The sequence below is a fragment of the Anser brachyrhynchus genome (assembly GCF_964034855.1).
Source record: "Anser brachyrhynchus genome assembly, chromosome: 1".
In the NCBI taxonomy this organism is placed as follows: domain Eukaryota; kingdom Metazoa; phylum Chordata; class Aves; order Anseriformes; family Anatidae; genus Anser; species Anser brachyrhynchus.
In genome coordinates this window covers 2,081,768-2,097,160 of record NC_137694.1, presented here as the reverse complement: position 1 = coordinate 2,097,160, position 15,393 = coordinate 2,081,768, and the positions used below count along the sequence as shown (strand labels likewise).

General features: G+C 39.2%; 1 protein-coding gene across 4 annotated transcripts in view; it reads left to right on the top strand.

Annotated features, from left to right (window-relative positions):
* The window catches only part of LRGUK (leucine rich repeats and guanylate kinase domain containing), a 50,015-nt gene that overhangs the window by 4,670 nt on the left and 29,952 nt on the right, over positions 1-15,393 (top strand). For 3 of the 4 annotated variants that reach the window (XR_013945703.1, XM_080578038.1, XM_080578039.1), the window contains exons 6-10: positions 3,001-3,125; positions 6,141-6,284; positions 9,062-9,142; positions 11,523-11,609; positions 13,141-13,247. Coding sequence is in view for 3 of the 4 variants with exons in the window: in XM_080578038.1 (XP_080434164.1) it covers positions 3,001-3,125; positions 6,141-6,284; positions 9,062-9,142; positions 11,523-11,609; positions 13,141-13,247 (544 nt within the window). In the remaining variant the exon portion in view is untranslated. The remainder of the gene's footprint in view (positions 1-3,000; positions 3,126-6,140; positions 6,285-9,061; positions 9,143-11,522; positions 11,610-13,140; positions 13,248-15,393) is intronic. The other variant, XM_080578040.1, reaches the window with a different exon arrangement.

The following is a 15,393-nucleotide window of genomic DNA, read 5'->3' as shown; positions in this document are numbered from 1 at the left end:
ATAATCACGGTATTTTTTATAGAAGAAAGGTTAATAGTAAATCAGCTTGGAACACTCAGCTCCCTTAAATGAAAAAGGTGCGTGTCGTTTAACCTTAGGCCCTCAGTAATTACCTGTGCCTAAAGAGGCTTGGTGGAGAACAAGGCTGTTTAACGACAGTGAAAAGGATCTAGGTGAAAGGAAACTTGAGTTTCTTGCACGCACAGAGAGGGATGGTGCTCTGCTGCACGTCTTCCACTCGGTCACCACAGGACCTATTTTGTGGGGTTAGAAACGCTGTTCTGACAGAAATCAGATAAGCACGAATGTGCAGATGAAGTTTCTTCGTCGCCTCTTTTTCTAAGGCCGTCCACGGTGCTCTTAGTCTGCCTGCCTGTGGATTTTCCTAGGCTTTTCTGAAAGGTCTTCTGGAGCTTCACATTGACGTGCTGCCTTACTTAAAATTGCTTCCTGAAGGCTTGCAACCCTTCTCTCTTTGCTTCATAAATTGCATCTTGATTTTCTGCTCTCTGAAAAGGAGAAGACAGCAGGCTGTTGCGTTTTTTTTTCCTGTCTCGTTCTTGAAGTAGCCCATTACCAAACGATATTAATACAATGTCTTTTTCATGTAGGAACAGATAAAGCATTTGCAGGGTGTCCAGGTTACATTATTCACACGCTTTAAAAGGTGTGCAGGTGACGTGATTCTTGTCAGGAAATGGCACTGAGACACTATTCCTTTGCAATTCTAATTTTCTGTCTCGGAGCAAAAACCATATGACAAAATGAAAAAGAAAAAAAGATCAGAGATTTGTATTGTGGATCAGAATCTGTATTTCTTCACTTGGTTTGAATGCAGCAGTGTGCCGCCTTCAATTTCTTCATTTGCACTGATGCCAATGTAATGGGGAGAAAAACTGTTTCACGCATACAGTTGCAATGGGACCCTCTGAAATAGACAAGAAAGTGCAGAATTTAGGACAGTAAAGTGGCACTGTTCCTAACCCATGTCAAGCACTCCTCACGGAAGACATGGCAGACAAAACAAGCTGTTCTTTGTAATCCATAAATAAAAAAAATAAATATCATGCACTAGTGGAAATGTTTGGCATGTATTTCCTCATTTACAGTAACTAAGCATTTCTTACCATATTTAAATTAATTACAATGCAGATGGTAAGGTCATTGCAACTTTCTTTCTGACAGGTGCTCATACAAGCACACCTGACAAGATTATAAATGAGTTTTCAAGGAGGTGGCTGCCCAAACCAGAGAGGGAGACAGCTTGGGCAATAATAGCTTACAAGGCATTATAGCGGGCTGTTAGAAGAATAAAACTGATCATATTCATTCTTAGTGCCGGGCAATTTGCTGCCTCATATTGATGCTCGTGGCTTAAAGCTCTTTGTCTCACAACAGGCTGGTGCTTGTGTTTACTGGCAGTAAATGATTTGTTGATCTCATTCATACTGACCCAAATTCATTGCTCACCCAGATTTTTCCTCGTCAGTTGAAAGAGGAGCCGTCCCATTCTGCGTGCAGATCGATGAATATCTGTGAACTATCAGTGCCTGTGGATGGCTTTGGTTTCTTTCCTAAATGTCGGAGACAGCCTGGAGTGAGGTCCTTTGAAAAGATGAATCTCTGCTTACCAGCTCATTTCTCCACCTCTCCTTTCCCATCTCAGCTTGTGAGTGTAGAACATAGAGGAAGAGTGTAATTAAGTTCCAACGTAAGAAGGCAGTTAGGAAAAAAAAGAGTTAGGTCACAGTTATTAAAGTGGATTATACTGGCCCTGTCTAAGCTTACATTTCATTTAGATTTCCGATATCTTTCAGACTGAAGGAAGAAAATCCAGATAACTTGTCTACTGCCTGATAAGAAACGTGAATGAGAACTGGTCCCTTTTTGCAGGCAGAGTTCGTTATCTCAAAGTCAATTAAAAATGTTTTCTTCTGTGATCACCTGAAGGCATTTCTCTGTCCCCTGCATGTTCTGGCTATTGTTCTCAGTTATATTTCTTGTTTTTTTATATATAACTAGTTCAGTTTTGGTCTCTTACAATAGGAGTACAATTCTTACTGTCTAACTTCAGTCACCAAACAATTAAGTGCCTGATGTGAGTTGTCTGAGTTCAGCAGAGAAGGATGTACAGCTACCTCTGTAGTTCATCCTGTTCTAAGAGCACTGTGAGATTGTCCTCAAATGAAATAAGTTTTTTTGTTTTATTTTGTTTTTTTTAAGTAATCTGCAAAGTTAAATCTGACCATGTTAAAGGTGACTTTGAGAGAAACCCTACTGACTTGTACTACTGCTTTTGATTCTATTGTTAATTTAAAACACGTTTTCCCCTTTCAGTACAGGCAGCCAGTACAGAACCAGTATAACTTAGCGTGAAATAGCCCCACCAAGTACAAACATCCATTATTACTTGGATAATTTGTGTACGACGGTTGGATGTCAAGGTCAGTTTGAAGCCGTACTGAGTTAAGTACTCTGCAAACTTAAAAAGGCCAAGCCCTCCTCTGATGGCTCACCCATCTGCCTGTACACAGCTGGCTTACAAAGACTGGTGCCCAGTTGAAGTAAAAGACGTAAAGACTCTTTTGTTTTACCTGCACATGTGCATCTGATGAGAACACCAGTGATTTACAGTGTGGCTTTACAAGATGCTGACAGAAGTTCCTTCCCCCATTATGCCAGGCTGTGCTACAGACCAGGTCACAGAAACTATCCGAGTTGGAAGACCCACCAAAAAGGAGGGGAGGATATTTCTGGCTGGCTCAGTGAAGTCAGTCACCCTGCAGCCCCACGGGAAGCTACGTCATGCGGACAAGGAGGCAGTGTGCTTCAGAGTAGGGCTGGGTACAAGCAGCTGGGATCTGAAACGCTTTAGCGTGAAGTATTCGATGTCCAGCTCCCCATACCGTGAACTTCAGCCCCACCGTCTAACTAGCTGCTAACTAGCGCAAAGATTTTTGCATCCAGTTATTTTCCTTGAATTCCAAACCCTCTGTATAGTTAACAACATAGCAGAGATAAAAGGGCTGGAGAAGTGTCGTAGCCTGACTCATCTTAGTTTGTCACACAACAGACTCACTGCAATCGGTGGCCTTGAGAATTTACCTCTCAAAATACTCAATCTGGTAAGAAAGTATTTCTTGTTGTTTTCCTGCCAGTCTTTTATCAATATATTAATGCCTTAATAAATGTGAAGGCAATTACATAACAAAGTTTCAAAGATGTGTAATATGGGACACACTTTTTTTTTATTAATACAGAATTAAAGGATGACATGGGTTAGGATGGAGCACTGAGGCTCATCTGATACCTAGGGTGTATTTGTTGACATACAACATTTCTAGGGTGTAGTTCTAGATTTTAAGTGGCAGTTATCTCATCTAGCTTCAGATTTTTTCAGTGTAGAACACGGCATTTGAGCTCGTTGTTCTCTGCCACCTCAAAAGTCAGTGGAGAGAAATGGATGCTTAAAGTACTCCGCTATTCTGATCCAACTGCTGACATCAACATTAACACAAGATGCATCAGGCCTTGGAAGTGGCTGTTTCTCTCTTGGTTGTGAAGATTGCTGAGGATAACTAGCTCAGTATAGACCTCTATTTGTCAATGCCTACACTTGTTTGTGTGCATCTTGCTCTTTTATGGGCCTTGGGAAGGCATTTATCAGTGTTCCTCAGTTCCATGTTAGTAAAACATCCTTAATAATACCACCCCTTTCTTCTAAATCATTTCAAGTTACTTAATAGGGAGGGCTATCAGTATAGAGGTTGCAGAGTACCACAGGGAAGAACTATTTTTAATGCAGTTGAGTTGCCATAAAAATACAAGTCTACATCTCAATAGGTTTTACTTTATAACAGTAATTTAAAAATATTTAAGTGGAGTTTGAAGCTGAGGATGAAAAAGCTATACATAGAAATATGTTCATATTTGCTACATTAGTGTTAAGCACCTACATAAATATTTTAGGTAAAGTGAATGAATCCCTTATTCAAGAATAGAAGTGTTCTGTTTCGATCCTTTTAAAATTTTAAAGATTTTTTTTTCTGTGCTGTAGTAATTATGTAGAAGGGCATAAGTAAGGTCTGTGCCCATCAATGCCTGATTGTCCCTTGTAGTTCTTACCACTTCGATATTCTGTAAAGGTATTCACATTTAAAAGTGGGCAGTAGTGAGTTTTAAATAATATATTCCAAAAGTGTTCAGCAGCATATTTTTAGTACTTTTATATTTCAGCTACCTAATGACTTCAGTGGGAATGAAACTGATTATTTTTTTTCTTATTTTTGGTGAATAAGATTAACTCAGATTGGCAAGATCATGTCTGAAAGTTTTGAAATGAACTCTAAGAGTATGAAAATCTAAGTTGACAGGAAGATCTTTTCTCTAAATACTTTCTTCAGTAGAACTAAAGGAACCCACTTAACCATTGTGCTCCTTGATTTCCTCATCTGTTAAAAGGCCTAATAATAATTCTGTTAGTAATGGTTATCTGCTTTGTAAAATGCTTTGGAGATCGTGTTAACAGCTAAGGCTTATTAATATGAACATGTTCTTCAGTTTTGGTTCTTACATGCTGATATGATTATTTATCCAACTGCTTGTCTTTTTTAATTAGCAAAGTAGATAGTCATGTGGAAATTATGTAAATAGACAGATTTTAGCATAGCGTTTTCTTTTACTAATTAGAATAAGATGCAGTTCCTCTTTTTCATGGGAGCAGCCATCCCCCCTCTCCTCCCATTGATTCAGCTTTCCTTTCTTTTTTCCCATGAGGTTTTTAGGATGAAAGAGTAGTAAAGGTCTCAAGTTTAGAAGAAAGACTTCAGAAACTGTAAATACTGCCTAGCTGTACCAAAAAGCCTCTATTCTGCTTGTGTTTGCAAAAAATAACAAGTGCAGCTTTAATGAACTGGACTCTTAGGAATTTTATGCTTAGCAAAACAGGATCTCCGCACAAATCCCTTTTGTTCACAAAATTTTATGTGTACCTCTTGCATAGCATTTTGCAACTAGAGCTCTGAGCTGTATGTTATTAAAGAGGTCTAACGAAGTACAGGAAGAGAAGAGAGAGCCTCCATGCTATTAATAACCTAATTAAACATTTAAAAGTCAGGAAAAATGTCAAGGACAGACAACTGGATTAACATTAGAGTCAGCTGGCTTATTTATTTCAATAGTTCCTAAATATTTATTAATAGAATATGAGGCTTCTAAGCTTTCAGCACGAGGTGATGCTGATGGAAAAATATATAACTTGCAAGGTTATTTGGAGAGAATCATGTTGAGAGGCCATCTGGGTACATGTGGCCAATGGGACAAAGATGAGTACAGAACCTAGCATGCTATAACTATTTGGAGTTCAGAGCAGGAATGAGTAAATAATTTGTGAGGCCCTGAGAAATGAAGCCATCTGGTGTCCAGTGATTAATGTATGCCTTCTATCTTGTACCTTGTTTGGAAGGAATGTAAAACAATAATAGTCAGTTATGAATTCTCAAAGGCTTGGTCACTTCCCTTGTTAGAGTCTAGATGAACCTACAGTAGAGGTGGTGGGGTTTTTTTGGAATATTTCTGTGCACGCCATCACCGAAAGTAAATAGTCTGCCTTCATTTATTATGTATTAATGAACTTGTGTATCCTAGAGGTATTTTAGAGTGCCTGTAGTCCAAAGAAGACAGTACTGTATTGTTCTACCTTCATATTTTCATTATTTATTCTGTAATCATAAGTGTAAATTTAACCATCATTACGGAGGGAAATTGTATGCATGTATGTATATGTATTCTATATTTTTATGTGCATATCTATTTTCTAAATTTTGAGTTTGATATTGGCAAGAGTATCCTTTAGCCAGTGTCAGCTTTGAAAGAATGCTCAAGCTCTTTTTACTGCTGTTGTCTCTTGCTGTTTGTTATTCAAGGTAAGTTGAAGGTAAGTTAGTCGGAAGATAGTTGATTCCTTTTTCCTTGAGCAGAATGGAAAGCTGTAGTATGTCATCTCAAGATGAAGATGGGGCTAATGCATGACAGACCTGTTTGTAATGGGATTCTCAATAATAAACTCATTTCTTCCTCAGAAATGTTGTTTCTGATCTGAAGAACTTTATCGGAATTTGTGTGCTTTCCTTTATTCTTAGAGCTCTAACCTGCTTGAGAAGATAACCGGGTTGGACAGCTTGAAAACTCTGCAGAAGCTGGACCTTTCTAACAATAAAATAACTAGTCTAGAAGGCTTGGAGGAACATGATCTGCTAGAGGTGATCAATCTAGAGAATAACCAGGTAACAATCTTATTACTGATCTCAACTTTTTCGGAGAATGCATCCCTATTTCCTTTTTTTCCCTAAAATCTTATCCCTTGAAGACTTAAACAAAAAATCTTACACTACAAGCCATGAACATTAGGAAAGATGACATTTTTTCCTTTGGTGCTTCACTCCAGCACTGTTTCACGTGTTGATTAATAGTGTATTCCTCAGGCCTTACTTAATACCTCTAGATGGGATTATCTTTATGTAAGTAGCACTTCGGTAATATTTAGTGCTCACATACGTAAAGAACTAACAGTACTCCCTTGAGTGGATATGATAGGGATGAGTATGTGGCTTTTTCAGCTTGATTATTCTTGAGGATCTTTACTTACATCACAGCTTTTCTACTGCCAGGCCTCAGGAGGGTATGCTAATATCTCTCAGCCCAGTTTTATGACCACAGATTCTTCTGAGCTCTCAGCTGGAAAGTTTCTGTAAGGCAGAACAGTGTGTACTCTATTAGAAAGTGGCTTTTGTTATGCAGCAGAATTTTCACTGGAATTACAATGACACAATCCAACTCATTTGTATTTGAGTTTTGAAACCCAAGCCATATATACCTAATCCTTTTGATATTGAGCTTCCAGAGTCTCTCACTGAAAAGACTGTCAATTCATGAATCATTTTGACATCGAAGAAAGATCTGCCTGAGAAAAAAGAAATCGAAGAAAATAAGAAATAACAATATAAACCAGGAATGGAACATTTTCTGTCATTTTTCCTCATTTGCAAGATGTGTTTACAGGAGTTAATACAATACGCTCTGAATTCTTTTTCTCACAGTGCATTCAGGTTGACATTTAAAGGTACATCGATGTTTAAAATTGCACAAGACAGGAAACTAACTAATGGTGCGGTTGTTAATAGCATTAATAACACCACTTCCATCACCTCTTATAGTTTCCACTGTTCTTTACGGCACGCAAAAGCTATTAATTTTGCCTCATCAAAATTTACCTCTGTTAATGATGTTATTGAAACTGTTTAATGAGTCACAATTTTCGAACATTTCTTTCTGCAGAATAATTTAAAGAGAATATTGGCACAATTGCTTAAGCCTCAATTTTCATCGGTCTGAAATAGCTGCATTAAGCCTGTCATTGGAACTCTTCGTTCCCATGTAAAGTTAGGTTGCTCTGCCCCCATCAGCGGTGGGAGTAAGATGCCAGCTACTTGGTGTCTCTGGAGAGCTGGGTGGATGTGGTATTCTGCAGGTCAGAAGGGCCTGTGAGCAAACACAGGACAAAACACTCAAATTTTTCTTCTCTCCTGCATGCACAAAGTAGAATTGTCCCTCAGCCTGGAGCCATCCCACGTGCTGTGTCTGCTGGGCCAATGTGCTCTTCATTTTTCCTTTTTAGCTGATAGTAAGGGGCAAGATGCCTATTATCTAGACATTGGCATGTATGTTGTGACCCACCAAAAACATCCAAAACATAAAACTTCCAGGGCTAAAACTACAATGCTAAAGCAAACACAATCTCAGTGATAAATTAAAATGTCTGAATTCAAAAAGTGTATGTTTTTTGACCCCTGCATAAAGAGAGAAGCTAAATGCTATTTCAGGTCCTGATATAAAAGGTTTATTGAACTCTGGTGGAGCTTTTTGTGTAGGGAAGTGATTTTCAGAGTTATAATAATCTGAATTGTTTCAGCTCACCACCATCCAGAATGATCTCAAGTGCTTGATTTTTTCAAAAATGGGCACAATGGGTTTATCTGCAGAATCTCTCTCTCACATATCTATTTGGCGATTTTCAGATATGGGCTGTTGGCGTTCAATGACTTTACTAGGAAATCCACCCAAATGACACTTCACCTAGCCAAAATTGTTCAGCAATGGGCTTGTTATCTCAAAATTAATATTGTCTAGGCTATCATCAAGGTTTATGTTTTTAGACACCTTACATAAGCCAACTAGAAGTTAGGGATGGTTCAGCCTTTCAGCAGGGGAAGGAAAACAGGCAATTCATCCCAGCCTAGCGTGGATCAGATGGTCTCTGGAACTGGCTTTCTCCACCGATTATAAAATCATGTTAAGTGACTGATCTGGGCTACCTTACAGGTGGCTAAAACGAGGCAACATGACCCATTTTGATCCATTTTGTTTCAACTGATAGCCTTACAACTATTCACTCAGGGTCTAGTATGAATGCTTCTAGCCTGACTTTGCTTCAGGCACTCAAACTTCAATTAATAACGCTTAACTTCTAATAGTTCACTGAAGTGGCTGAGTGCAGATCTTCTTTGTGCACGAGTCCTTAAGTGGGATGCATTACTCTCTGGACATAAATAGAGGCAAGGACAACTCTACTGACGCTTTTCAGTTAAGTGCTGAAAGTTAGGATGAACTGGAGCTCCAATGAAAAGAAACTCTTCTTAGAAGGAATTTTTTGTGCTAGTCATGAAGCGCAAATATAACCGCAGAATTGCCTCACTTAAGCACATCAGCCACATAAAAGCTAAATGTGTTATGGCTTGACATTTGAAAGAACTGGAAAAACACAGGTGGTTCGAAATTACTGCCTGTTATATTGCTTCTGCAGCTAACATCCAAGTTGTCTGCCTTTTGTGACTCAAAGTGCCTTATTGAAGGCAGTTAACATGTATACCCATTTTGTGAGTATAATGATTTTTTTTTATTTCCACATTTTAAGAACAAGAATCAAAAAACTTCTTTTTTTTTTTTCCCTGTAGTTATTGTGGATTCTGCTGCTAATTTATGCTCTGTTTCTGTCACTAATTAGATTGCTGAACTGAGTGAACTTGAATGTATTCAAGATCTGCCGCTCCTCAGAGTTTTAAATCTTTTAAAAAATCCTGTACAGGTAAGAAATGAGTAAAGACAAAGCAAAAAATATGAACCTAGAGCTGGTCTTTTGGATCCCACCGTAATCCATTTAGCTTCCTTTTGTCTCTGAGAGTGACCAGGTCATCTCAGGGAATGAGTAGATGAAACAAGGCAATAATGAAGGATGGTTCCCCTGGCATGGTTACCCACCTTTTTCTGGGAACTTCCTGAACGAATGCTGTATATGTATCATGTTGAATACAGTAAATACATGAATTTGATTAATTCCGCTTGTGGATCCATTTATACTTTCGTATTCATAGTATGCGATGATTTTTGTTTGGTAAGAGAACCCTCTTTCATTTTGTTTTGAAGGTACAGACTTGTTTGTGGGAAAAGCTCAAAGGAACTTAACAGTAACCCTTATAAAATCATGAGTCTCTGGAATCTGTATCTGCTTTTCTTCTTTAGGATTTACTCAGTTCTCTTTTATGGCTCCCATGTTACTCTTCAACCAATGAATTAAACATCCGTTTTATCAATGGCAGTGACATTTACACAATATCAGAGATACCAACTGTATTTATAATTTGTCCTGAATAATCAAAGATGATTCCGTCCTGACTTTTGTGATTTCTAAATTGTCTGAACTTCTGGTGGGTTGACCTCGGCTGGCTGCCAGGTGCCCACCAAGCTGCTCTTTCACTCTCCCTCCTCAGCAAGATTGGAAAAAAGATGAAAAAGCTCGTGAGTCAATATAAGGACAGGGAGATCACTCACCAATTATGATCATGGGCAAAACAAATTTGACTTGGGGAAGATTAATTTAATTTATTGCCAACTAAAAATAGAATAGGATAGTAAGAAAAAAATAAAACACCTCCTCTCTGCCTTCTTCCCTGGCTTGACTTCACTCCTGACTCTTCTTTCTCCTCCTTCCTCTGAGGAATAGTGAATAGGGGCTTGTGGTCAGTTCACAGCATTTTGTCTCTGCTGCTCCTTTGTCCTCACACTTTTTGCCCGCTCCAGCATGGTGTCCCTCCCCATAGGATGCAGTATTTCATGAACTGCTCCAGCGTGGGTCCTTTCCATGGGGTGTAGTCCTTCAGGAGCAGACTGCTCCAGCAAGGGTCCTGCATGGGACATAGTTCCTTCCAGGAATCAGCTCCAGCATGGGCTCTCCACGAGATGCAGGTCCTTCAGGGCGCGTAACCTGCTGCAGTGTGGTGTCCCCCATGGGCTGTAGTGTGGGTATCTGCTCCATGTGGTCCTCCACAGGCTGCAGGGAACCTCCCTACTCTTCCCCTTCCTTCTTCACTGACTTTGGTGTCTGCAGGGTTTTCTCTCGCATTTTTCTCACTTCTCTCTCATAACTGCTATGCAGTGTTTTTTACCCTTTCTTATATGTTAGCACAGAGGCATCTTTAGAGTGGGTTCAGTGTTGGCCAGCTTCATTTTGGAGCCAGCTGGAACACTGTCTGACATGGGGACAGCCCCTGGTGTCTTCTCACAGAGGCCACCCCTGCAGCCCCCTTGCTAACAAAACCTGACCATAAATCCAATACACTTCACCCTTTGCCTCTGTGAAATGCATATTTAAGAATTATAATTAAAATTCATCATACAGTCTTCACAAACCTCACTCAAAGATGTTTCCTGTGTCAGAAGAAAAATGTTAAGGGTTTAACTTCTCCTTCCTGTAACTGCCAGTTCTACATTGACTTTCTTGAGAATGATCAGTTGTGGTGCACAATGAAATTAGCAGGAAAAATGCCTGAAACAGGCTGTCCTGGGCCTCCTCCACAGTCTGAAACCCTTTTTCTGTTTAGACGACCTTCTCCTAAGCAGATTCTCATCCCATTCCTTTAAATTACTATTTTAGTAACGTACCCAAACATCATCTTAATACTGCCATTTGAATTTCAGTTATCAGTATCAGCTTTTTATTTGATTTTTAATGACTCTTTTTTATTGTCTCAGACTTAAAAGCATGTATAACAGTGAATTTATAATGCAAATTCTCTTTTAAATTCCTATAGTTCTTCTAAGGTCAGAAGTATTAGATATAGTTTATTACATAGTCCAGTATGGATAATGTTTTTTGTTCTCCGAAAGTCTTTCTTGGTGTTCTAGTATGTTTGGTGGTGTGTGGTTTTTTTTCTTTTTGTTTTTTTTAAATTCCCATCCTGACCTTTTGAATAATGTAATTGCAGACTTTTGAACAGCTATTAGCTTTTGTTGCAGAAGCTACACTTATGTAGGGGGGGTCTGTTCGTACAGTGTATTGACATCCTTCAGGGTAAAAAGCTTTTTATATTGCAATATGTTAAGGCCAGTTTAACGTTAGCCAATGGAAATTAAATATTAGACTGATGATGTTAGGCACTTTATGTCAAAGTGGAAACTTTTTCCTTCAGGAGCAAACAGATTACTGGCTCTTGGTGATATTCATGTTGCCACAATTAACAGAACTGGATCTCAAGAAGATTTCAGTGGAAGAGAAGGTACGTAAGCATACCATTCTGGAATTTTTCTAAATAAAGAATGCAAATCCAAAAAAACATGCATGCAAATCAGGTTTGTTCACATTTGGTTGTCACAAATCTCCCATGTTTCAGGCTACAAGATAGACTACAAATTCAGAGACTTTTGCTTCTAAAGCTAGCTGTGTATCTACAGAATTTCTGGAGCTTTTGTAGTATTTAAAAATACAAAACTTACTAAAAGCTTTGTTTCATAAAGAAATACTTACTTAGCAGCCATTGTTTAGCAGTTAGTGAATCTAAACAGGAAGCTATGCTCATGAAATACTATGTGCCAGCCACTGTGCTACCTCTAAAATACTATTATTCTTTTTCAGTGTTGTGTACTGAAAAGTGAACTCTGAAAGTTCCAATGATGCTTGTCTCCAATTCTACTCCATACAGCTTTCTCTGTAAAATCTTTTTTTTTTTACAAATAACCCCAAATAAATCCTCAGGCTGCTTACAGTAACATTCTATTGGAATAGAAACCATTTCCTCTTGTGCTGTTTTTAGTATAATTTGATTGCTCTGTGTGCCATTTGGGGGCCACGCTAGAACTGTTGAGATTAAAGGTTGTAAATTGGGGCTGGATATGAAGGAAGTATTCTCAAAAAGTGGTCCTTCAAGGAAATTCATCGCTCGTAGTTGCATAAGTATCAGGGTTCACATTTCATGCCAGGCTCTTGCTATCATGAGCACAGAGAATGGATGACATCAGAGTGTAATTTACCCCGCCTACCCGAGATGTTGATCTTATTCTTTCTTATGTGTCAGTCTGCATTCCTTCCAACAACATTTTGAATCCATTAAATAAATCTTTCTTTCTTTATGGACTGTGAAAGTAAGCCTAGATGACTGATCTAGACGAGCATGAACTTTTGGATGATTAAAGTTATTTCAGAAAATCCTCTCCTCAGGATATTCTAGGAGTGGGTAACATTAATAATAAAAATAAATAAATACAGCCCAATAGAGGTCAGTACCCTCAACAGAATTTTAAGAGAATGAATGGGGAGAATCCTTGGAGTTTGAATGCTTTTCCTCCCAGGAAAGACAGAAATGCATTGTCAGGAGAAAACTGCAGTTTGCTTATGTTATTAATGCCCATTCTGTTCCTTTTCTAACGAATAAATGAATGGCTTCAGTCCCTAAAGATTTTAGTTTGGCATCTTCCACTAGCATGAAAGGATATAAATTAATGGATAATTAAAACCTAAGCAGAATTACTTTGTATCTTGTATAGCATCCTGTTTTCTTTCCAGTAAAAGGTTGAATATATTAATGATGGTGAGCTACTTCTGGCTGCCTTCCATCCATCTATCAAATTGTGTTTAAATCTCCTGAAAAGATTTATGTAGTGGAGTGCTTATAGACAAGCCAAATATGAAGACTGACCCTCATAAACATGAGGCCATCGTTATTCATAGTGATCTGAGAAGCATATTAAAGCAGGGAACAGTTACATCACTACTCTTCTTCTTTTTTTTTTGCTCCTAAACTCTGGAAACAGGTTGATGCTGTGAATAAATATGATCCTCCTCCAGAAGTTGTCGCTGCTAACGATCATATGACTCAGATTATGTATAGCATGCTGCAGCCCCAGCGAATCTTTGACAGGTAAGCTTACCTCCACTTCACGTCTGCTCCTGAGGGTGGCACTCAAGTAAAGCAGAATATGTTGTCATATTTAGAGGGACATTTTTCTGTCCCTCTCCCACCTTTAAATTAATCTAATGAAGAGGAGATGTTCCGCGGTATATTTTTTAGCAGCCTGGAAATTAGGCAAATCTTGTTTGGTTGAAATTGATTATGAAATGAAGTTAGTCATTCACCTCTGAAGTCTGAGACAGATTGTCCACAACTCTATTTCTTTTAAACAATCTGTTGAAACAGATGGTCATTTACACCATAAATGAAAGATGGAAAATTTCTATCAATACCCAAAGGCAATTTGAAAGTCTCTTGAGAGAGAAGAGAGCTGTAAAACGTTTCTTCCTATCCTGCTTACTCCTCTTTGCACTACTGGCATCCCATTGTGAGCAAAGCGGCTTTATTTTGTGGCTTTGGGGTATGTTTTCTGTTCATAAGGTGAAATTTTCAAGTTTGTACTTAAGGAAGTCCTTGCCTGTGGGAGGAGATGATGCTGACTGCTATTTAAAGCACAGAAGGGAGAGACAAATCAATGTTCCTTTTCTGACATTGCTGTTGTCATGCCAGGTGACTTCTCTCTGTCTCATTTCTCATCTAGAAAATGGAAGTCACCATACTGTGCTGCTCTGCAGATGAGTTATGATATTTGCTTGGTAAAAGTCTGGAAGGTGCTTTGACACACCATGATGGAAGATACTGTGACGTATTTGTGGTTTGCAGTTACATCAACTACAGTGGATGTTGAGATCAGCTTTTGTGCCCAACAGCCCGTCTTAGCACCCTTTAGACTGGTTTGGGTTGGAAGGGACCTCAAAGCCCATCTCATCCCAGCCTCTGCCATGGCAGGGACACCTCCCTCAGCCCAGGCTGCCCCCAGCCCCATCCAGCCTGGCCTTGGGCACCCCCAGGGATGGGGCAGCCACAGCTCCTCTGGGTGGCCTGTTCCACATCCTCACCACCCTCATAGTAAAAAATTTTTTCCTTATATCTAATCTAAATTTACCTTCCCTCAGTTTAAAGCCATTCCCTCTTGTTCTATCCCTACACCCCCGGCACAGAGTCCCTCCCCAGCTCTCCTGCAGCCCCTTCAGGCCCCAGCAGTCCACTGGGAGCTCTCCCCGGAGCCTTCTCTTCTCCAGGCTGAGCACCCCCAGCTCCCTCAGCCTGGCTCCACTCCAGCCCCTTCATCATCCTCGTGGCCTCCTCTGTTCCAGCTCCCTCAGCCGCTCCTCACAGGACTCGTGCTCCAGGCCCTTCACCAGCTTCGTAGCCCTTCTCTGGACACGTTCCAGGGCTTCGATGTCTTTCTTGTACTGAGGGGTCCAAAACTGAACACATCAGATTCATGATTAAGATTCATGATTTAGCAACTCAATTTAAATTTTTAGAATATCTGTATTGCGTGTCTTGTGTTTTTTTTTTATGGGCTTGATGATGAAAGATAGATACCATCCCTGTGGCGATGATAGCTCTGAGAAGGCTCTTCAGCCTATAAAAAAAAATGCCAAGCAGTTATTGACTGTCTTGCAGGATTGGAGATTTTTATTTTTTGGAAAAAAAAAAAAAACACAATAGTTTTACCTGAAGGCATGGATTTTTTCCAGTGCAGACATAGCCCCTATTTAAATATTTGTTTATTGGATTGTGTTTGTGCATCTTCGTTGCTGAAAAAAAAAAAACAATTCTGTCTCCTATCAGAGGGACTATATATGCAAACATGTAAACATGCAGACCAGTATTTATGGTACTGACCAAAATTGTTAATGATGCCTTGAATGTTTGCCCATGCTCAGCTGGAAAACACACAACACAGTCATTAATGAAATCCTCCTAATGATGATGAGTTAGTCTTCTACACTATAAAATGCCTATTGGAACCAGATTGGTATAGTTCATTTGCATCTATCTTTTTAGATGAGATTATAATTAATTCTGTTTAGTAATATTTCCATTAAAAATGAAGACTGAAGTCAAAGGAAAAAGTGATATTGTTGCATGCCCCAGTCAGAAAACATTAAGTTTTTTATGCCGTTCCCTCTCTGTGTGCTTTGTGCTTCTCTAATTGCATGACAACACATCACTGCACAATATTATGTATATTTTACCCCAGCTA